The 22,417-nt window shown below is 55.7% G+C and overlaps 2 protein-coding genes across 3 annotated transcripts; both read right to left on the bottom strand.

Moving 5' to 3' along the window:
* Positions 1 to 646: 646 nt before the first annotated feature.
* On the bottom strand, positions 647 to 4,583 carry NECAP2 (NECAP endocytosis associated 2). The gene is made up of 8 exons (XM_057401312.1): positions 4,436 to 4,583; positions 4,037 to 4,137; positions 3,403 to 3,507; positions 2,701 to 2,782; positions 2,162 to 2,270; positions 1,676 to 1,838; positions 1,442 to 1,526; positions 647 to 829 (listed from the first exon to the last, which is right to left on the bottom strand). Exons 1-8 carry the CDS (start codon positions 4,561 to 4,563, stop codon positions 787 to 789), a joined length of 816 nt encoding a protein of 271 aa, XP_057257295.1. The 5' UTR covers positions 4,564 to 4,583; the 3' UTR covers positions 647 to 786.
* Positions 4,584 to 6,312: 1,729 nt separating this feature from the next.
* SZRD1 (SUZ RNA binding domain containing 1) lies at positions 6,313 to 21,195 on the bottom strand. 2 transcript variants are annotated; one of them, XM_057401315.1, is made up of 4 exons: positions 21,053 to 21,195; positions 10,662 to 10,711; positions 9,517 to 9,771; positions 6,313 to 8,343 (listed from the first exon to the last, which is right to left on the bottom strand). In XM_057401315.1, exons 1-4 carry the CDS (start codon positions 21,101 to 21,103, stop codon positions 8,241 to 8,243), a joined length of 459 nt encoding a protein of 152 aa, XP_057257298.1. In that variant the 5' UTR covers positions 21,104 to 21,195; the 3' UTR covers positions 6,313 to 8,240. The 2 variants fall into 2 exon arrangements, with proteins under 2 accessions (XP_057257298.1, XP_057257299.1); XM_057401316.1 differs by having other exon boundaries at positions 9,517 to 9,768.
* Between the last annotated feature and the right edge of the window lie 1,222 nt (positions 21,196 to 22,417).

Here is a 22,417-nt window from a genome sequence, read left to right as displayed (position 1 = left end):
AGCCTCACTGCCAGGCTCTGAAACCGTCATTCAGTTGGGAATGGAAGCCATAAAACCCCAAAACACTGGGAAAAACCAAACAGGAGCGGGATTTTGGACACCAAAAAAGCGTCATAGAAATAGGTAAGAAAATATTTATTTGTGTAAAGAGGAATCTCAAGCCCAGCTCTGTCAAAGAGACCAACAACGTCCTGTCCTTCATCAACTGACGAGGTAAAACCGTGTCTTCCCAAAAGAGAGGGGGAAAAACAAACTTCCCCGAGCAAGAAATGAGGAATTTCAGCATGGAAAGGCAGAGGTCCAGCTCCCCACCTCCTGCACCGTGGAGGTAAGCACTCAAGAAGAGATCAGGGCGACGCTCAGCGTTGCATTCATCAGGATCGTGCAGGTGAGATGAATCCAGGAGGATGCTCCTGCCAAGGGAAGGGCTTTTCCAGCCCAAATACACATGGAGCAGCTCCAGCACGTAAACCTCTAGTGAAAACCAGCGCTGGGAGCACTCAATGCCCATCTTGTGATCAAGGGGAGGTGATGAAGATGATGGCTTGTTCTTCCCAATGGAGAAGCCTCGGGAGGTTTCCTGTGATCCGCCCCCCAGGACAGAGAGCACCGGTGTGGAGTGTTTGAAGGCACGTGTGTGTTTGCTTCCTGGCATTCACTGCAGGATCTGGATGCCAGGCAGGATTTAAGGGCAGGAGCGGGGTGTCCCGAAGCTGCTGCTTTGGTCCTGAAGGAATCCCAATGATCCCAGCACCGGTGCAGGGAAGAGCAGCTGAGAGGATGGGGTCAGAACTGAACCCAGCCTGTGTTTGTCTGGGTTGAAGCTGACCTGGAGAAGAAAAAGGGGGAAAAGGAGGTTTTAAATGCCAAAAGGGCCCATGGGACACAGGGAGGGTCCTGCAGGATCACCCCAAACTTCCCAGAGGAAGATGGGGAGGCAGCACCCGTAGCCTTGCACTGCACTGAGGCAATGTGCAAGTCACAGCTGCTCTGAAATCCCAAAGGGGTGCTGGGGTGCAGCCATGACCCCCCCACCACAATGGGTTTATCCAGGGAAATGAGCAGGAATCAAACCCCACATCCAGGGAAATGAGCAGGAATCAAACCCCACAGCCGGGGAAATGAGCAGGAATCAAACCCCACAGCCAGGGAAATGAGCAGGAATCAAACCCCACATCCAGGGAATTGAGCAGGAATCAAACCCCACATCCAGGGAAATGAGCAGGAATCAAACCCCACAGCCAGGGAAATGAGCAGGAATCAAACCCCACAGCCAGGGAAATGAGCAGGAATCAAACCCCACAGCCAGGGAAATGAGCAGGAATCAAACCCCACATCCAGGGAAATGAGCAGGAATCAAACCCCACATCCAGGGTAATGAGCAGGAATCAAACCCCACAGCCAGGGAAATGAGCAGGAATCAAACCCCACAGGGCCTCACCCTGAAGCTTTGGCAAAGTCTCCCCACACATCACTGGTGGAGGCAGAGGGAGCAGCATTCGGCTGTGGCCACGACAAGAGGGAGTCTGTCAGCACCAGGGAAGTCAGGAAAAGAGAACACAAACAGCAGGGGTTATTTCCCACTCTTATTCCCAAATTCCCAGCTGTTTCCCCCATTGTGATGGATAAAACAGAGCCTGAAGAGCTTTACAGCCACCACTGTGTGAGCACAGACCTGTGATGGGGGTGCCTGGGAGCTGGGTGGGATTGGAGAGTGAAGACGGGCGCTCTCCAGAAGGAAGTTTCCCTCCAGGAGGTGGTGGGAGCAAGCTCAGGCCCCCAGGAGCCACAGGCCGGGGTCTGGTGGTCCCGGTTGCTCCTTCCTTTTTCTTCACGTTCTGAAACAAGAGGCAAATTTGGGTTTAAATCCGGAGCCTGAGTGCGATTCCTCCCAGGCACAGCTTCCCAAAGCCAAACCCCTTTATCCTGGGGGGGAAAACCCCGCTCTGCAGCAATATCCCACTGCAAAAGGGGTCAGACCAAGGATGGGTTTATCCTTAAATCCCCACCATGAACCCACAGCCCCACCACCCATAACACAACCAGATCCCTGCCTGCAGCGTTACCATGAAGGGCTCTGCGCAGGGATTTTGAGGACAAGCTGCTGCTTCCTCTTGTTCCACCCAAGGAAAGGTGGGATTGAGCTGGAAGAGCTCCTCACCGCAATGTTCAGTTTGATGGTCTGTCCCTCCTTGAAGCCCAAATCCAGCTTGGGGCCCTGCTCGGGGTTCTCGGCCTGCCTGGCCAGCTCGCTCTGCTGCTTCACCCACCTGCAGCGATCACAGAAGCAGGAAAGGAGACGTCAGGAACCAGCCTGAGGCTCTCCCGGATCCATCCAGCCCAAAATCATCCCACTCTGCCTGGGAGCAGCGATTCAGAGGTGCTGGATGGGAGCTGCCACCTTCCCTGCTGGAGCAATGCAGCAGCATCCCAGTGCTGCAGGAGCAGCCCCTTACCGGTGGCACGAGAAAAGAAGGAAGGGAGTTAAGGAATGTGCTCAGTTTTGGATGGGGAAGCCCAGTCTGGGACCCTGCTAATGCAGAGTGGGCAATATCTGAGAGAAGGAAAGCTGCCTGCACAGGGAAACAGGGGTTTCCACCTCACAACACCACTCAAGTGTGCCTCCCACTTCCTCTCCACCACTTCTGGTGAACATCCGCCACAAAAATGGAGAAGACACAGGGGGAGGCACAAACTCACTTAAAGTGGTCCTGGAGAGCAACGTTGAAGTCAAAGGCATCCCCTCGGTCAACAAAGCCAACTCCGATGAAAGCACGGCGGCCTGGGAAGGAGGAACGGGAAGGGTTGGAATTGCAAAGCAGCAGAGGAAGAGGGATGGGACATCCCATCGTGCCTGACACCTCCTCCTGCAGGAGCTGGGCCCATGGAGGCTGAGATAAGGGACTGGGAATATCTTCTGTTTGCTGGCTGCATGGACAGGAGAAGGCTCCAGAAGGGGAGACCTTGGAGCAGCTCCAGGAAACCTGGAGAGGGGCTTGGGACAAGGGCCTATAGGGACAGGCCAAGGGGAATGGCTTTAACCTGCCAGAAGGGAGACTGAGATGAGCTCTGAGGCAGAAGCTCTTCCCTGTGAGGGTGCTGAGGCAGGGTGAGTAAAACCAGCTTTTACATTCCCATAAGCGAGTGAAAGCAGAGGGAGGCATCAGGATGATGATCCTGCATCCTCATGTTAACCCCAGGCAACAAGATCAAATTGGTTTTAGTTCCTGATAGAGGCCAGAGTGTGTCTGAGCCATGGGAGCGAGAGAACTCATCCCTCTGCCACTGGATGCTGGGAATATTTGGCACTTAAAAGCAAGAATCCGCAGATCAGAGCAGTGAGGGCAATGAGGACGTTCTGAGGTGACTCCCCCAACACGTGCCCCATGGATCGGGATGTACCGTTCCCATCTTCGACCCGGATGACAAAGTATCTGCTGGAGTCTGTCACACTCTCCACAGCGATGCCGGGGAACTGCTCCACTGGTGCCTGGGCAAAAAGCTCTCCTGGAAAAATCACAGAACCATGGAATTGTTTCAGTGGGAAAGGACCTCAAAGCTCCTCCAGCTCCAACCCCTGCCACGGGCAGGGACCCCTTCCACTAGAGCAGCTTGCTCCAAGCCCCTGTGTCCAACCTGGCCTTGAACTGCCAGGGATGGGGCAGCCACAGCTTCTCTGGGCACCCTGTGCCAGCGCCTCAGCACCCTCACAGGGAAGAGCTTCTGCCTAAGAGCTCATCTCAGTCTCCCCTCTGGCAGGTTAAAGCCATTCCCCTTGGCCTGTCCCTACATCCCTTGTCCCAAGCCCCTCTTCAGCTTTCCTGCAGCCCCTTTAGGTACTGGAGCTGCTCTCAGGTCTCCCCTTCAGGAGCCTTCTCTTCTCCAGGCTGCCCCAGCCCAGCTCTCTCAGCCTGGCTCCAGAGCAGAGCTGCTCCAGCCCTCGCAGCATCTCCATGGCCTCCTCTGCACACATCCCCCCTGCAGCAGCTGCGCCGAGAAGGGCCCTGATGGATCCGTGCCCTCCTCCCCTCCTTACCCGTGTTCTTATCCTCCAGCTTGATGAAGGCGACGCTGCCCCTGGCCGTGACCCGCATCCTGCCGCTCCACGCCGGCTGCTCCAGCTGCCACTCCGCAGCCCTGGGGGATGCGGAAAGAGCCCATCCAGACCCACGGCGACATCCCCATGGCGCCCGCCTGCCTCAGCAACGGCACCGACAGCCCCCGTGCGCCCCTGCAAGGAGCCGGCTCCTCCGGACACCTCTCGTTTCACCCCAGAAGGGACCCAGCAAGAGGTTTCGCTTCCCCTTCCGCAGCGGGACAGCAGCTTCTCGGGGCTGCAGGGCCCCGCCTGCCCCACTGCCCTCAGGGGCAGCCCCCGAGCACCCCGCGGGACCCTCTGCGGGGACCGAAGCAGCGGGGACGGCGGAGGCCCCACCTGTACCCGCGGTTGGAGGCCCGCGGCGGCAGGCGGTAGACGTGCACGGCCGGCTTCACACACAGCACCGCCTCGTACTCCTCCTCCGCCGCCGCCATCGCGGCGCCGCTCTGCCCCGCCGCCTCCATGGTACCGCCCTGCGCCCAGCGGCGGGCGGGAGGGTGCACTGCGAGGGGTTGGGGGGGGCACGGGACAGGGAAGGAGCCTGTCCCCCTGACACTGAGACACCTTTGAAAGCGATTTCATCGTTAAAGGACATTAAAAATAAGAATTACGTCATTAATAAGAAGCAATTAATTAATAAGAAATAATTAATTAATAAGAATTTAAAAGGTGTCAGGACCGGTGAGAGCCACCCACACACCCCCAATTCAGCCAGAGGCACCCAATAACCCCTTACCCCGCTCCTCCAAGGGTTATCCAGCACAGCACCAAGCAGGGAGGCCAGCACATGGCAATATCATTAATAACATTCAATTAATCACATTGATTTACTTAATTTCATTAAAATTAATTAATTAAATTAATTATCCCTTCACACCCCCCCCCAGTAGGAGGCTGCCCAGGCACAGCTCACACCAGTTCTGCAAACCACATCTTCCCCCTGAGCTCCCCGCTTCCCCCTCCTCAGCAAGCCCAAAAATGGGACAAAATTCATAGAACCATAGAATGGTTTGGGTTGGAGAGGACCTTAAGATCATCCAGGTCCAACCCCCTGCCATGGGCAGGGACACCTCACACTAAACCATGGCACCCAAGGACTCGTCCAGCCTGGCCTTGAACACTGCCAGGGATGGAGCATTCACAACCTCCCTGGGCAACCCATTCCAGTGCCTCAGCACCCTAACAGGAAAGAACTTCTTCCCTATATCCAATCTAAACTTCCCCTGTTTAAGTTTGAACCCGTTACCCCTTGTCCTGTCACTACACTCCCTAATGAAGAGTCCCTCCCCAGCATCCCTATAGCCCCCCTTCAGACACTGGAAGCTGCTCTGAGGTCTCCATGTGACTTCTCTTCTCCAGGCTGAACAGCCCCAGTGTTCTCAGCCTATCTCCATACAGGAGGTGCTCCAGTCCCTGATCATCCTCGTGGCCTCCTCTGGACTTGTTCCAACAGTTCCATGTCCTTTTTGTGTTGAGGACACCAGAACTGCACACAATGCTCCAGGTGAGGTCTCATGAGAGCAGAGTAGAGGGGCAGGATCACCTCCTTCGACCTGCTGGTCATGCTCCTCTGGATGCAGCCCAGGACACGGTTGCTTTCTGGGCTGTGAGCGCACACTGAAGCCGGCTCATGTTCATTTTCTCATCAACCAACACCCCCAAGTCCTTCTCCTTGGGCTGCTCTGAATCTCTTCTCTGCCCAACCTGTAGCTGTGCCTGGGATTGCTCCCACCCAGGTGTAGGACCTTGCACTTGGCATGGTTAAACCCCATGAGGTTGGCATCAGCCCACCTCACAAGCGTGTCAAGGTCCCTCTGGATGGCATTCCTTCCCTCCAGGGTATCAACCGAACCACACAGCTCGGTGTCATCGGCAAACTTGCTGAGGGCGCACTCAATCCCACTGTCCATGTCAGCGACAAAGATGCTGAACCAGCCCGGTCCCAACACCCATCCCTGAAGGACACCACCTTTTTGGCTTCATACCAGCACAATGGCCAAAAACCTCCTCGTTTTTTACCTTCCCAAGGGATGTTTAAGGTTCTGCTCACACCGGGAGCTCATCCATCACCACCCCCCTCTCCTGCAGCAGTCCCTTTGGGATGGGGGTGGATAAAGCAGAACCAAACGCATTTTGTCGTTAAAAGTTTAAAGACATTTATTTAAAATACAACTTTATAAAACGTTTTCTTCACGGCGCACGGGGTTTGGGGGGGGGGGGGAGGGGGTGAAAACACACGTGGTACCGTGGTCATCCTCAGCGTTCCCGGGATGAAGGGGCTTCCCGCAGGAACGCCGCCGAGCCCTGCCCGCGGGCCGGCCGGCTCCTGGTCACCGGGATGGAGGAGCCGGGAGAGATCCGTGCTGGAAAAGGAGGTTTTGGTGCTGGAGATGGAGATTTCAGTGCCGAGATGGGAGGTCCGGGTGCTGGAAATGGAGATTCCGGTGATGGAGCTTGGAGGGGGGGGGGGGTTCAGTGCCGGAGATGGGATGTTTTGGAGGCAGCGACTTTAACACTGATCAGCTACACCAAACCCCACTGGATTTGGGGCTATTCAAAGCTATTTTGGATAATCATTAAGGAAAGGCGCGGTGACTGCGGTTATTGCTGATGTCATTCCCCTCTCCCGCTCCCCCCAGGGCCTCAGCCTGACATTGGGAGGGGATAAACATTAGGACACCCCCCCCCCCAAAACATGGGGATACCCAGGGGATCCCTGCCCACCACCCCCTCACCACCATCCTCAGTGCTTGAATGAGCCCATTAATGCTCTAACGGGGTCATTGAGACACAGGTAGGTTTATTTGACCGTCTGGGGTTGGGGTGAACACGTCTGTGGGTGTCCAGGCACTTCCCTGTGCGTGGAGGACACCGGGATTCACTCCTTTACCCCTGAACCTACTGAGCACAAAGCGGCACAATCATGCGCCCAGAACCAGCAATGGTTTTCCAGGTCCCATCCCCTCCAGGACGAGCACTTAGTGTTCATCTCATCCCTCAATATTAAGGTAGGTCAGCTTCATCCAGGGGGGCAATATCCACGTTTTCACCATCACCAGCCTCCCCGTCATCCTCCTGGGAGCTGGAGGAGGAATATCGCTTCCCAGCAGCCGCCGGTACGATGGTGGGAATCATCCAGACTTTATCCAGTGCTGGGTTTCTTCCCTGATGTGATTCCAGGAGGGAAACGCAGCTCGTACCGTGACCATCCGTGACACTCGGAGTCAGCACCATGGGACACCCCATTCCCTGGCCACACAACAAGCCTCATTCCACGGACCACAGCAGCACCTTCTCCTCCGTGCAATGGATTCCTAATCCTTCACCTCCCGGTGCTCTCAGCCAGGTGGGAAGCGTTTTCCTGGGATGGGGGCACGCTCCCTGCTCCCCAAATACAAAAAAGAAAGCCAAAAAACCAACCAAAAAAGATGATTTGAAGCTTTTCCTCAAAGCCAGCAGAAAACACCAGCCAAGCTCTACCAGGAGCAGGATGTAAACTCGGTCATCGGGCTCCAACAGCTCCCAAAGGTGGGAATCTGGAGTCTGCACCCCCTGTGCTTGGCAGAAGTGGAAATGGAGAAGGAGAAGCAAGCAGCTGCCAAAGGCGAGCTGGGAAAAGCTGCAGCAATTCACTGAAATTCCTTGTTGGAAGCTTAACTCCCTCTCACAATGAACCCCAAGAGCTCAAACCCATCCCATGTGCTCCGCCAAACAGACAGCAGAGAGGACATGAAATAAAGAGAGATCCTTGGAAGCAGAACTCGCTCCTAAGGCGATGAGGACAACACGTGCGTCTGGGGAGCATTCCCAGGGGTTTTGCTTCCTTAAATCCCGGGTGACGAGGACGACAAACGTTATTGCTGGCGCTAGCTGCAGCCCAAGCACCGCGCCCGCGGCTCCCTGCACCCATCTGAGTCCTTTAACCCCCCCCCTTGTCGTCCCGGCCATGCGGGGACAGCCCTTCGCCGTCTGTGGGTCACAGTGGGTGGCGAGGGGAGGTCACAGTGCATGGGGATGAAGGTCACAGTGGGCAGAGCAAAGGGGATCACAGTGCAAAGAACCCGGGGAGTTCCCTTTGCTCAAGTCCGACGCAGGGCAGCGGGCGCTGCCTCCCGCAGCAGCATCTCCCTCCTGCCCGCCTCTATCTGCGCTGCTTGAAGCCTTGGGAGCCGTCAGGACCCAGGGGTTGCCTAATCACATTGTTGGGCTGCCTGGTGTCTTCTGGCTGGGAAATCCTCGGGGGCCTGCAAGGAGAGAGGAGGTCAGAGGAGGAGGTTGGATCTGGTGATCCCTGAGGTCGCTTCCAGCCTGGGATGCTGTGATACTGCACCCGCCTCAGTGGGGAGCCACCACCACGGAACAATCGGTGCACATCACTCCCTGGGACAAGGAATGTGGCCCAACCCAAACCAGCACTTAGGTTTCTATCCAGAGAACACACAGCACAATGCCTCCAAGTGACCTGTGTGCAGTAAAGAGCATTCACACCCTCCCTTCTGCATGTGGTGGTTTCCTCAAGTCTAAACCCTCAGGGCAGATGAAGAAATGTCCTGCTGGGATAACCCAGGAAGAGTCGTCCCCCGCCCGTGTGCTGGGCTGCACCCCCAGAGCGTGAGCAGCAGCTCAGGGAGGGGATCCTGCCCCTCTGCTGTGCTCTGGGGAGACCCCCCCTGCAGCCCTGATCCAGCTCTGGGGCAGCAGCACAAGAGGGATGCGGAGCTGTTGGAGTGAGGCCAGAGGAGGCCATGGAGATGCTGCGAGGGCTGGAGCAGCTCTGCTCTGGAGCCAGGCTGAGAGAGCTGGGCTGGGGCAGCCTGGAGAAGAGAAGGCTCCTGAAGGGGAGACCTGAGAGCAGCTCCAGTGCCTGAAGGGGCTGCAGGAAAGCTGGAGAGGGGCTTGGGACAAGGGATGTAGGGACAGGCCAAGGGGAATGGCTTTAACCTGCCAGAGGGGAGGGGAGACTGAGATGAGCTCTTAGGCAGAAGCTCTTCCCTGTGAGGGTGCTGAGGCGCTGGCACAGGGTGCCCAGAGAAGCTGTGGCTGCCCCATCCCTGGCAGTGTTCAAGGCCAGGTTGGACACAGGGGCTTGGAGCAAGCTGCTCTAGTGGAAGGTGTCCCTGCCTGTGGCAGGGGTTGGAGCTGGAGGAGCTTTAAGGTCCCTTCCAACCTAAACCAGGCTGGGATTCTATGAACCCTAGTTGTCCACACATCTCTCTTTCCCCCCCTCATGCTCTTCCAGGGATCAAAGATCACCCGAACAGCCACATCAGGCACTTCCCTGAAGTCCCATCTATTTGAGGTTCAGGCCTCCCTGCTTGCTCGCAAAGCAACGCCTTCTCCTCGATGGCCTCACTTTGCTCTCCAAGGAGCTGTTCGGGGAGCTGGCTCACACGGAGCACACAGGGAGCTGCTCTCACCTATCCAGGATGGGTTTCTCCTGCTCTTCTTCGGGGCTGGCGCTGCCCAATATTCGCTTCCTGGCTTCCGCGTACTCCGCTTCCCGCTGCGCCAAGGATTTCACCGGGAAGACCGGCCTGCTGGCGGAGTTGGGATTGCTGAGCACGCCGTTGGTGGTCGGCCTCTTGAGGATGCGGATCTGGGGGGGAGGCCCTGCGGGGAGGCTGTCGTCCTGAATCACGATCGGCACTTTAGGAGGGGATTTGGACTTTCTGCTGGTGGAAAGGCAGAAACAGGAGGTTGGTTCTGGTTCCCGAGCGGGTTCTCCTGCTCTCCATGGGAATTCCTGCCTGTTGGATGTCATCCTGTGATTAAGAGGTAGCCTGTGATAATTAAAGACCCTGCTATGTTTGTAACCCTAAACTAGAGCTCAGCAGGGATGGAAAATCAGTCCCTTCTGCCTTCCACATCTTCAAGCGAAGGGAAGCAGACCCTGGGCTGAAGGTTTAGTGGTTCTACGTGTAGATACTGGTATCAGCACCATGATCCCATTCCCTGTTAGGGCTGCCCTCACCAGGACACCCAGCCCAAGCTGTCATTTCACACCTCAGAGCCAGCCTCGGTCCCTGTCACCATCTGCATTGCTCTTATGATCCCTTCTCCGTGTGGCATTCCCAGAGAAGTCTCCCCGTGACTCCTTAAGTGGCCTCCCAGGAATCAAAGGGGTGAAAATGAATCCACCACAACAAAAGACTTGTCAGAAGTGATTACAAACAGGCTGTAACACCCACCCCCCATCCCAACCCAACCCAAAGCAAGCAGGAAGAGAGAGTCTCACTGATGCAAGACCTGTCAAGCCAACCCAGGGCTGGGAGCTGGGATTACCTGACTCACCCTCAGTGTCTCTTTCTTACCTGGCTTCTCCAGGGCTGCAGCTACAGCCAGCCCGGAAGACCCAGCTCTGAAATAAACTCACTCCAAGCAGCTTTCCACTCCCCCGTTATGGATCGAAAGGGCCATCTAGTGGCACGAGCACGGAATTCCCTGGTTCTGACCTCGGAACTCGGCTGGTTCTCCTGTCGGAAGCCATTTCCCTGCTGTCCCCTCTCCCCAGAGCTCAGGAATAGAACGCTGGGTTTTAAACCAAGCCGTGCAGCACCATTACCTTTCCTTCTGTGTGATCTTCAGCTTCTTCTCCAACCGTCTGTCTATCTCCTAGAAAGGAAGAAGATGAAAGATGAAGATGAAAGAAAGGAAGGAAGAAGATGAAAACCTGAAGGCTCATCTCAAGAATTGGAGCTTAAGTCTGTCTGCACCCATATTTCATCCCACTTTACAGTGAAACCATAAAGGGGGCACAAACAGAGTGCGTGTCTCCACCTGAGGATGACTTGCAAATCAAGAGGTAGACAAGAGCCAAGCCACCACCTACATCCATAGCCATTAATACACCTCCAGCAGGCTGTGAGTCTTGTGTGTCACGGCGCGAGGGCAGCCGCAGGGCACTCATGGCTCATTGTAAGCACTTCAGCTGGCAGGACAGCTCTATCGAGGGTGAGGAGCCATGGGAACACAGAGGGAGGTATGCCCGGATCCGAGCGGGAGCTGGCACCAAACCTCTGGGGCAGAGCAGGAGCAGCAGCAGCAGCAGGCGCCGGCCGGGGCGATGCACATCCTTCTGTGTGCCCGATTTCAGCCCCACAGCCTGCAGCCATCCGGAGGCCTGGCCGGCAGGGCCACATTCCTGCTGCAATGAGCCCTCCTTCCCAAACCCTGCCCTGCCCTGCCCCGGTGCACCCGAGCAGGACAGCGCAGCTGAGCCTCCTTGTGCTTCTCCCCTCTGCACCATGGCTGCAGAGTCACCCATGGGCACAAAGACATTGCACAGACCCCCAGTGCCAACCGAGCGTGGCTCTGAGCATGTCAGCTTCTGTCCCAAGCTTCCCAAAGGTGTCCGTGTTTCGCAATTGGAGCAATCCCGCAGGGACTCTTGGCTAACCAGGAGAACAAAGCCGGCTACCAGGATCCTCACTGATGCACTGATGTGTTTAACCATCAAGGGAAGGGGGAACAAAGACACCTGAGAGCGTCCCAGTTGCACGAGCTGATAACTGGCAATACTGCAGGAATTCCAAGCTCCCGGCAGGATGCAGCTGCTCCACTTTTGGGGCTGGTTTGCTCACCTGCACTGTGAGCTCCCTGCCCTGCTGTCAGAAACCACAACAGGCACAACCCAGGGAAGAAACTGGTTTGCACAGTAATTCCCTGCTGCCCCAATAAGCAGGGAATGAACACAAGTCACAACAAGGTGCCAAACCACAGAGCTTGTGCTTGGTGACGTAGCCCAGAACCGCCCCCCCCGTGTGCTGGGCTGCACCCCCAGAGTGTGAGCAGCAGCTCAGGGAGGGGATCCTGCCCCTCTGCTGTGCTCTGGGGAGACCCCCCCTGCAGCCCTGATCCAGCTCTGGGGCAGCAGCACAAGAGGGACGTGGAGCTGCTGGAGCGAGGCCAGAGGAGGCCATGGAGATGCTGCGAGGGCTGGAGCAGCTCTGCTCTGGAGCCAGGCTGAGAGAGCTGGGCTGGGGCAGCCTGGACAAGAGAAGGCTCCTGAAGGGGAGACCTGAGAGCAGCTCCAGTGCCTGAAGGGGCTGCAGGAAAGCTGGAGAGGGGCTTGGGACAAGGGATGTAGGGACAGGCCAAGGGGAATGGCTTTAACCTGCCAGAGGGGAGACTGAGATGAGCTCTTAGGCAGAAGCTCTTCCCTGTGAGGGTGCTGAGGCGCTGGCACAGGGTGCCCAGAGAAGCTGTGGCTGCCCCATCCCTGGCAGTGCTCAAGGCCAGGTTGGACACAGGGGCTTGGAGCAAGCTGCTCTAGTGGAAGGGGTCCCTGCCCGTGGCAGGGGTTGGAACTGCTTGAGCTTCAGGTCCCTTCCAGCACAAACCAGGCTGGGATTCTCTGGCTCTAAGCAGTCAGCATCCCAAAGGAACCTCCACTTAGGATGAAATAACTGTAAGTGCTTTAAGCAGACAAAAGGCAGGAGGTTGAATTTTCTCCCAGCCTCTGTACTGGAAGGTGATGAGTGATGTGCCAGAACAAAACCAGGGACTGGAAGCCAGGTTATGGCTAGAGCCTCCCATCAAGGGCACATGAACCTGTCGGCTCCTTCCTCTTCACTGGGAGCAAAATCCCACCCCAGTGCTGCTTGGGAGGATGGAATGCAATGTGCAGCAGCTGCTTCCCACCTGCAAAGGCCAAGGATCAGCAAGCAGGGAAATGGATATCCCTGCAAGGATGGAGACCTCATAGAGCAGCTGCCGGCAAACAATGACAGTCAAACGAAGGGGAAGGGGTTTCTCATGTGCCCAAACCAGGTGAGGCCGTATCCTGCTGGTGAAGAGTGTTTACAGCACTTTTTCCAACTCAAACAGCTCACCACACCTCTCTGGGGCACCTGGAAGCAGTGACCTGGAAGGAACATCCTTAAACATCCCTCATTAAAGCCTTCAGCAGAGGAGAGGGATGACAGGAAGATGATGCACGGTGGGGAAAGCACCTTCAAGAGTCATGGTGCTGAACCACACAAGACAAGCTCAGCAACCCATGGTGAGGCCCATGGGGCACAGACATGGCAAGGAAGGCTCTGTCTGTGCTCTCCTCCCTGGCACAGGAGCTGGGTTTGACAAACGCCGCATTCCCACATGCCTGATGGCTCTGCAGGTCCGTCCTGGGGCTCAAGTCCTGGTCCATGTGCTGGACTATGAGATCCTGCAATTGCACAGCCTTGGATCGACCTCAGCGGGTGACAAACACCTGATTAATGGGCCTGTCACTGGGCTGAGCAGCTCTGCACACCCTCACACACACACACACAGACATCCTCTGACGCCAGAGCCTGCAGCTTCCCCTACCAGAAACAGAGTCCTCTGCTTTGCTTAACACACACAAACGTATCCCAAGGAATCCTCCAAGACCTGTGTTTGGGACACACTGCTCCCCAAAACAATTCCTGTCCACATCTGTTTGACTCCTGTGCAGATAACTGCTGGCAAAACACCTGGTATTTTGTCTCTCATCACAGAATCCCAGCCTGGTTTGGGCTGGAAGGGACCTTAAAGCTCCTCCAGCTCCAACCCCTGCCACAGGCAGGGACCCCTTCCACTAGAGCAGCTTGCTCCAAGCCCCTGTGTCCAGCCTGGCCTTGAACACTGCCAGGGATGGGGCAGCCACAGCTTCTCTGGGCACCCTGTGCCAGCGCCTCAGCACCCTCACAGGGAAGAGCTTCTGCCTTATCTCCAACCTGAACTTCCCCTGTTTCAGTTTGAACCCATCACCCCTTGTCCTGTCACTCCAGTCCCTGATGAAGAGCCCCTCTCCAGCATCCTTGCAGCCCCCTTCAGACACTGGAAGCTGCTCTGAGGTCTCCACATCCCTCCACAGTTGTCAATGGTCACCAAGTGCTGTTCACCAGCCACCACACACCGGCTCCTCACCCAAGAGCAAAGTAAAGCTCAGTTAAACCATTCCAAGTCCAACATCAGCCCAGAGCCACGATGTGCTCTGCTTCCTTCACACATAAAGATCCTGGCAGAACAGCACCAACCAGCCATCACCCCCAATACACACATGTCACCTCACCCCAGCCACATTAGCCTCACACGATGCTGTGCTGCTGAGAGGATTCCAGCTGCCTCCATTGGGTACAAAGAGCCTCCCTTTGCGTGCAGAGGCTGGTGTGATAACAGCAGCTCCCTCCTCACATGCACCTCTTGATGTGTTCAGTGTTGTGTTCTCTGAAATTCAGGGCTTGGCCCGGTTTGCCCTCAGCAAGAGTCAAGCTCTGGGTGTTGAACACGACCGTATCTGAAGCGGAGGCGTTTGGATGCAGAGAGCATCCCAGATGCAGGCAGGCAGCCCTGACGCTGCCAGACCAAGCCCCACACATGGATCACACTGCACAAAGCCGAGCAGCAGAACCACCTTGACACGGCTCATTCCTAATGAAGAAGCACGCCGACATTCCCTGCCCCTGCTCCATGGGGAGGTGTTTGCCTCCTGATGTCATTCCCTGTCCACTGCTGTGTCACGCTGCCACAAGGCTGGGTGGTAATGAGATAAAATTAGGCCCTGACGTGCAGGGTGAATGCCAGGAGCACTACAACAACCCAAAGGCACGAGCCCGCAGCAGAGGCCACCAGAGCTGGCACCCCGGGGCATCACGCTGCACATTCCCAGATCCCAAACCCAGGCATGAGTCTCCTTAGGAAGCTCTCCTGGCTTTTATTTCCCAAATCAACTTCTATCTATACCCAACCCCCCCCTTATTTCTATACTTTCCACCCCCTGGTTCAAACCACCCGCCCCAAGGATTAGCAAAGAATCTCAGCAAACTATTTTTAGGGCTATTATGTCTGGGGACTAAAAAGGACCCAAACACACACACAGAGCATGAAGAAGACACTGTTCTTTGACATTTAAGCTGCATTTGTAGGTGAGGACGTCATGGAAACAACTCCAGCCCCATCCCAGCCATCCTTCCAAGCCTTTAACCCCAGGACAAACAGCAATGCATACAAGGATTGACAGAATACCTCTGGAAGGCCGTTGGACAGGGACCAACACACAAACCTGCTGCACAGACCCATCCCAAGGAAGAACCCCACCATCACAGAGGATAGCTCAGTGATGTTATGGGTACTTGGAGACCGATGCTGCCCCCGACACCCCTGAAATGTGCCCTTCAGGAGGGGTGCCCCCATGGATCATGTAGGGTTTAGGCACATTCCCAAGGAAACCCAGTTTTCCAGAGTATTGCAAAGCACAGGGAGAGGCTGGAGTCAGCCCTAATGTGGCTGGAAGAACTTTCTTGGAGTAACTGTAATGCATTAGATATGTCTATGGAATTATCCTTCCCATCCCTGCCAACAGGGACTCTGAACAGACTCAACTCCAGCTCTGGTGGAGCAGGGGAAGGGATAACAACATAGCGCTGGGGTTCATTTCCAGTTCAGTGAGTAACCAGGACTGAATGTCTGAAGGGAAGCAGAGGTTTGGGCTTTACAGCAACCCCTTCTGCCAGGAGGACAATTCCTCTCCACCTCCCAGATAAGGTGACTGCAGGAATCCAGGAGACAGCCACCAGGACAGTCATGGATACAGGAATCTCTCCTAGATAGGTGATAACATGTCACATACACAGCTCTAGAAAACCATTAACCACAGTCTGGGATGTATTTACTGGACATTCCCCCTGAGCACAACCCTCTGCCCTTCCTCACCCAAGTGATGTGTAAGATCAAACCCAGAAAGAGGGAATCGAGGCTGGAGCTGCATCCTCCTTCACCAGCCAAACCAAAGCCTTGTCTGGACCAGAGCACCACCAGATCCTCTGGCATCTTCTAAAGGACAGGAGATGAACTTCGAGGCCTGGCTCATATTCTCATCTTTAGACAAGAACCAGGTTTTCAGAGCTGAGGTTACCAAAGGTGCTCCTGGTTCCTAACCCCTCACAGCAGCACATACAGACTCACCAAAAGCACCATCAAGTCTGAGCAGGAGCAGATAATCCTCCGCCACCTCCAAGCTGACTCCTCATTAGGTACCTACTTCTTTGCTCTGAAGATAAATTAATCTTCTATTAATTACAGGAACACTGCAATTCCTGAGGCTATCCTGGGAATCAAAACTGCTCCATTAATTAATTCCCCGTGTTACTCTGCTTATGTTAAACCCTGGCAGCGGATGGTGCCCGAGAAAGCCTCAGATGCTTCTCAGTGTGCTGGCATTTACATCTTCCATAGGCAGATAACGCTCCTGGTAGCGGGATACTGGGAAACAAGACACGGGAGTATTTTGGGGAACAAGCCCGGCGGGCCCCACACGGTATTCCCAGCACAGACACACTACAGGAGGGGGGAAGCACTTGGGACATGCACTTCTCAGCTGCAGAGTGGGAACTGACACCCTTTATCAACCTAGCAACAAAACAGAGATTAAGACCTAGCAAAAGCCCTCTGCCAAGGGCCTGGAACATCCCTTAATCCTGAAGATCACCTCTGCCTTCCGCACCCATGTCCCTGCGCAGGGTCGCATCCAGCTGCTCCTCAAGGTCTGAGCAACACGAGCAGGACTTGCAGCAACATCCCCAAAGCCATTCCCAACCTGCAAACATCATTTTCTCCTACCAAAACAACCTCCTTTGCCCCAGCAACCCTGAGCAGCAGGAACGGAACCTTTCCTTTCCCAGCTTTAAGGCTCTGGTGACACTGCAAACACCTAAAGGGAACAGTCAGCAAAGGCTTTACAAAGAGCATTTTGGTCCGTGAAGTCAAAACTCATCCTAAAGGGGGCTGCAGGAAAGCTGGAGAGGGGCTTGGGACAAGGGCCTGTAGGGACAGGCCAAGGGGAATGGCTTTAACCTGCCAGAGGGGAGACTGAGATGAGCTCTTAGGCAGAAGCTCTTCCCTGTGAGGGTGCTGAGGCGCTGGCACAGGGTGCCCAGAGAAGCTGTGGCTGCCCCATCCCTGGCAGTGCTCAAGGCCAGGTTGGACACAGGGGCTTGGAGCAAGCTGCTCTAGTGGAAGGGGTCCCTGCCCGTGGCAGGGGTTGGAGCTCAATGAGCTTTAAGGTCCCTTCCAACACAAACCAGGCTGGGATTCTGTCATCCTCACAGACCTGACATCAAAACCCAGCAGTGATCCTCCCGGGTGCAGGTCCTGCAAACCAAAACCCCATCAGTTCCTCCTCTGGTGGCACAAGCTGGACTGGAGTCACAGCATTGCACATGGAAACATTTCCCTTTCTACTTCTCTGTGCTTCAATCCCATTTAGCAACTCCAAGCTAAAACCTTTACAAGCTGGGAACGCTCTGCCTTTGCCGCAGGCTCAAATCCAGGCCCTCTGACCACTTTAGAGAGGACAAAAAGAAGGTTTTCTTCCCCACCTTGGGTCCTCACCGAGTGCCACAGCACAAGCAGGCGACAACCCCTGTCCCCACACAGGAGGGACAAAGTTCAGTGACACACATTCAGCTGCTCTCATCCTCCCCAATGGCTGGGCTGCAGATCATCAGGGTGAGCTTCTCTTGCTGGTGGTGACCAGTGAAGCAAGGAGCAGCCTGAGCACGGGACTTAGACTCTGGACTGGGATGGGATAGGTGTGAAGGGCCAGTAGGAAGGCTGGATGCAGCGGCTGGGAGCAAACTGCCCTGTAAACTGTCCATCAGCAGCAAACTGAGGTGGAGAAAAGACACCCAAGAGGATCAGGTTTTACAGTTTTTAACCCATTTGGGGCTGCCAGACTGATTTCAACTCAGAATCTGCGCAGAGAAAACGTAAGTTCCTAATTTGGATGACACTGATGCAAATTCTGCTTAACAAAGGAATAAGCAAACCCCGAATAGCTTGAAGGGCACCAATTCCAGACTGAGGGTTACCTGTGACCCAGGACATGAGGCTTCCAGCCCAGTTTTGGAGCTCAGCTTCCCACCTGATGCTTAATTATTACGTTTAGGCAGGTAAATAGACTGAGGTGTCCCAAATAGACCTCTCTCATCCATGATTCCCTCTTTCCTACAGCCAGCCAGGCCACACAAAAGCCCCATATGAAGTCATCCGAGTGTTTACTAACCCAGACTCCTCATTTAGGCACTTCAGTTGTTATTTACGCCCTGTTTTCCACCCGTAATTCACAGAGCAGCAAAACCTCCCCATTCCACAGGCGTTTTCAAGTGTAGTGAAGCAGCAATGGGGTAACACAGATGGAGAGGTCCCCCAGAGCTCTGCTGCACGCGGTTGCTCAGGGGGTGGCACGTACCCAAAGAACTGCTCCTTTCTCTGGCAAGCACTGGGGAACTCCAGTGACCCAGGGGGGTAAAACACAAACAGAAACCACACTGAAGATGTGAAGACCCAAAAAGGCAACCTCAAGAGCAGCAGACATGCTTGAGGAGCTGCTTGACTGACCAAAGCAAGGCAGAAGGTCTGCCACAGGTTTCCTGGGGGTTTCCCCTTAACTTAAAGAGATTTTAGCAGTGCCTCTGTTGCAAGGCAGATCTATAAGAAAGACGGGAGGTGAATTGTAACCGAGAGACCACAGCACCTCTGGGCAGGCTGGAACCACCTTCTTGAAGGCCTTGTGCACAAGTTCACAGCCTAACACCCAGAACAGGACCAGCACTAACATGTGATGTGCTCTTTGTCCTAAGGAACCCATCTGGGTGGAATATTAACAAGTTACATAGTGAGAAGCAAGCAACATATCCCAAAGCCCATCTGGGATCTGCTACACCTCTGCTGCTCCCTCAGAGATGTGCTGAAGGGTCTAACATAAATGATAGCAACTCAGGTCCTCAAGTGCTTGAAGTACGAGGAGCAGAGTCTGTGTTTAAAGCTGCTCCTTGATGTGGGAGTTATGCTTTATTGCATATTCCTCTTGAGGACTGGCTGCTGCTGGCTTGTGCCTTTCTAGGATCTGTCTTGTGCCACCTCCAATCCACGGCAAGTCAGAAGAATAAAATCACAGAATCCAGCCTGGTTTGGGTTGGAAGGGACCTTAAAGTTCCTCCAGCTCCAACCCCTGCCACGGGCAGGGACACCTTCCACTAGAGCAGCTTGCTCAAAACCCCTGAGTCCAACCTGGCCTTGGACACTGCCAGGGATGGGGCAGCCACAGCTTCTCTGGGCACCCTGTGCCAGCGCCTCAGCACCCTCACAGGGAAGAGCTTCTGCCTTATCTCCAACCTGACCTTCCCCTGTTTCAGTCTGAACCCATCACCCCTTGTCCTATCACTCCAGTCCCTGATGAAGAGTCCCTCTCCAGCATCCTTGCAGCCCCCTTCAGACACTGGAACCTGCTCTGAGGTCTCCACGCAGCTTCTCTTCTCCAGGCTGAACAGCCCCAATGTTCTCAGTCTGTCTGAAGATGTAGGTCCCTGTGCTGACAGGACCCAGCCACCTCACCCCTTCCATGTGCATCCTTTTTCACCTCTGCCATGAGGCCCATCTCGCTCGGGCAGGTCCCAGGCTCCAGGCCCACAACAGCAGCAGGGCTTGGGCACAGAGCCCAGCCAACAAGTGAATCAGTCTCGCTGCTGCTCTGCAGCATGGCCTCTTCCTGCCCTCTGCTCTCCACCTCTGGTAGCTCTGATTCTGCAGCAGCACAGCCCAACCGCATCCACGTCCATTGGGACCATGAAAACCCTTGGTCAGGCAGAGGCTGGGCTCCCCTGCTCCATCCCACCGTGCTTCCTGCAGCCACCGGCAGCAGTAGAGGGGCTCCTTCCTGCCAGGCAGGGCTTGGAAATGACCTTTTTAAATCACGACAGATGCCAGGAGGCAGCTCCTGACCCTTGTCTTACACAAGAGGAGCTCCTGCCGCAGATACCTTTGCTTCTGCAGGCACCCCCAAGCCCTGACAACTGCCAAAGCAGCTGCAAGAGCAGCAGCAGCTCCTCAGGAGAGCTTGATGAAGACAAAAACCCCACGAGTTTGGACTGGAAAAGGGGGTGAGAACAGCCCCTTCCTTCTAAGGGCTTTAGAAGCACACCTACAAGGTACGGGCTGGAAAGGACAGCGAGGACAGACAACGGCTGGCCGGGATCTGAGCAGCCCTACAATTTTAAACCATTACTCAAGGCCACAGCTATCAGCATTGCCGGGGACACGAGTTATGTCCCTTCATGGAGCGACTGAACCGCACCACCCAGCACAAGGCTCCGCAGGCCCTGGCACGGGGCGAGCGCTGGGCTCGGGCATGGGTTGAGTTACAGGCTCTATTTTGCCACCCCCTTGCTGGGCAGACGTAACCCAATCCCCCGAGAAGCCTCAGCCTTTTCACCAAGTCATTGTTACAAAGTCCTTTTGCCCTCTGGTTGGTAACGAACGCATTCAAACAGGAGTGTGCCTGGTAAAGGGTTTCCTCTCCCCCGGTGTGAGCCCCCCACAGACCCTAACCCACCCCCCTGCTAAAGTAATGGCTTTATTTCACGCTTCAGAGCCTCTCAGTGAGGAGAACCTCAGCTCTGGAGCAATTAACGGCAAGCCAAAACCTCAGCTACGAGCCACGGTTTGTCCTAGTGAAGCAGCACGTTAACAGGGAGCCAAGGGAGCAAAAGGGCTTTGGCTGTGACCCCCCCCCGGCAGACACAGCCCACCCTGCGGGGCTTAACGTGGCTTATCCTGCCGTGGCCGCTCAGCAGAAGGAGCCAGCACCCCCCCACGCTCCCCAGCGCCCGCAGCTTTGGCCCGGCCCGGCCGCTGCCGCCCTGCCCGCAGCCCCACACGGCCGGAGGATCAGAGAAGTGTGTCTGGGCACCGGGGGGGCAGCCGGAGGGGCGGGAAGCGGCTCCCACAGCACCGGGGGATGGAGAGGAGGCGGGCGGGAGGCGCTGAGGCCGGGTACACCCCCCCTCGCCGAGCGAGGCCGCGGTCCCTTTAAGAGGCCTAGCAGGCGCTCCGGGCCCGGCCGCCCCGCTGGCCGCGCCCCGCCGGCTGTCGGTCCCTCCCGCTCCGCCCCGCCGCCCGCCCGGTGCCCGCTGCCGGCCCCGCCGCCGGGCTCACCCCGCTGTCGGCCGCCTCCTCCCAGCTCTCGGCGACCTCCTCATCTTCCATTTTAATTGCCCTCCGTCGCCGCCAGCCGCGCCCCGCGCATGCGCGCCCCGCCGCGAGCGGCCCGGGGAGAGGTGAGGCGGGCGGCGCGTGCGCAGGGAGCCGCTGCGGGCGAGCACGTGCGGCCGGGAGGGGAGGGGGCAGGAGAAGAGGCGGCGCGGCCGCGCCCCCTGGCGGGCGGGAGGACCGGGGTCAGCCTGGAAGCGCTCGAGGTTTTGGGGCGGTTTCCCTTCCTTTCGCCATTCTCATCCGGTCCCACAACCCGCCTGTCCTTCCCACCTCTGCTCCATTAACACCTCAGCTGCTCCCCAGTGTGCGGACCCAGCCTTTAAACCCAAAATAAAACATCATTTATTCATTTTCTCTTCTTTCTTGCCACAACAGACACAACTGCGTTCACTTCTTGAGTGTCTCCGGGGTGAGGGTTGTGGCTCATTGCCCCATTCTAGCAGCCTAAAAAAACAATAAATCAATCAATAAACCCCCAAAATCAATAAATCAATCAATAGACCCCCAAATCAATGACTCAATAAACCCCCAAAATAGATAAATCAATCAATAAACCTCCCAAAATCAATGACTCAATCAACAAACCCAAAAAATAGATAAATCAATCAATAACCCCCCCAAAATCAATGACTCAATACCCCCCCAAATCAATAATCAATAAACCCCCAAAATCAATAAATCAATAAACCCCCCAAAATCAATAAATCAATCAATAAACCCCCAAAAATCAATGAATCCATTAATAAACCCCCCAAAAATCAATAAATCCATCAATAAAATCACTTTTTGGACAGACGCTGCAGAACCTGCCCCAAAATCCTTCCTTTTGCCCCCAAACGCTGCAGTTGCGCTCATGGGTGTTCATGTCCTGGCTGCTTGCAGCGGGCGGTGACCCAAGGGGTTTATGGGCTCCTTAACAGCTGCATTTACCAGTGTTGAACCCTGGCCACGGAGCCTGCACAAGGCACGGCTTTCCCGGTGCTTCCTTCTTCCCTTTGCCTTGGAAGTGCCCTTGAGCTCGGCTCCACTCGGGATGGGATCAGGCTGCTCGGGATGGATGTTTCCCGGTGGATGCAGGAGCGCTGTGAGGTGGATCCGGCTGCAGGACAGCCCTGCTCCCTTCGTGTTGGTTTTCCCTGTGACAGGAATTGGTGGAATTCCTCGCTGTGCCACTGCTGGCCATTGGAAGCAGAGGGAAGGAGCTGCTCCATCCTGCACAGCACCAAGCAGGTCCTGTGCCATGGAACCCAGCGCCTGCAGAAAGGAATTCCACTTCTCCCATGGCAGCATGGAGCCCGGGATGGGATG

This window comes from Pezoporus wallicus, unplaced genomic scaffold (assembly GCF_028554395.1).
Source record: "Pezoporus wallicus isolate ANWC-B61680 ecotype Strahan unplaced genomic scaffold, APGP_CSIRO_Pwel_v1 contig_14543, whole genome shotgun sequence".
Classification (NCBI taxonomy): domain Eukaryota; kingdom Metazoa; phylum Chordata; class Aves; order Psittaciformes; family Psittacidae; genus Pezoporus; species Pezoporus wallicus.
The sequence above is the reverse complement of the archived record's forward strand: the minus strand, read 5'-3'. Positions and strand labels throughout refer to the sequence as shown.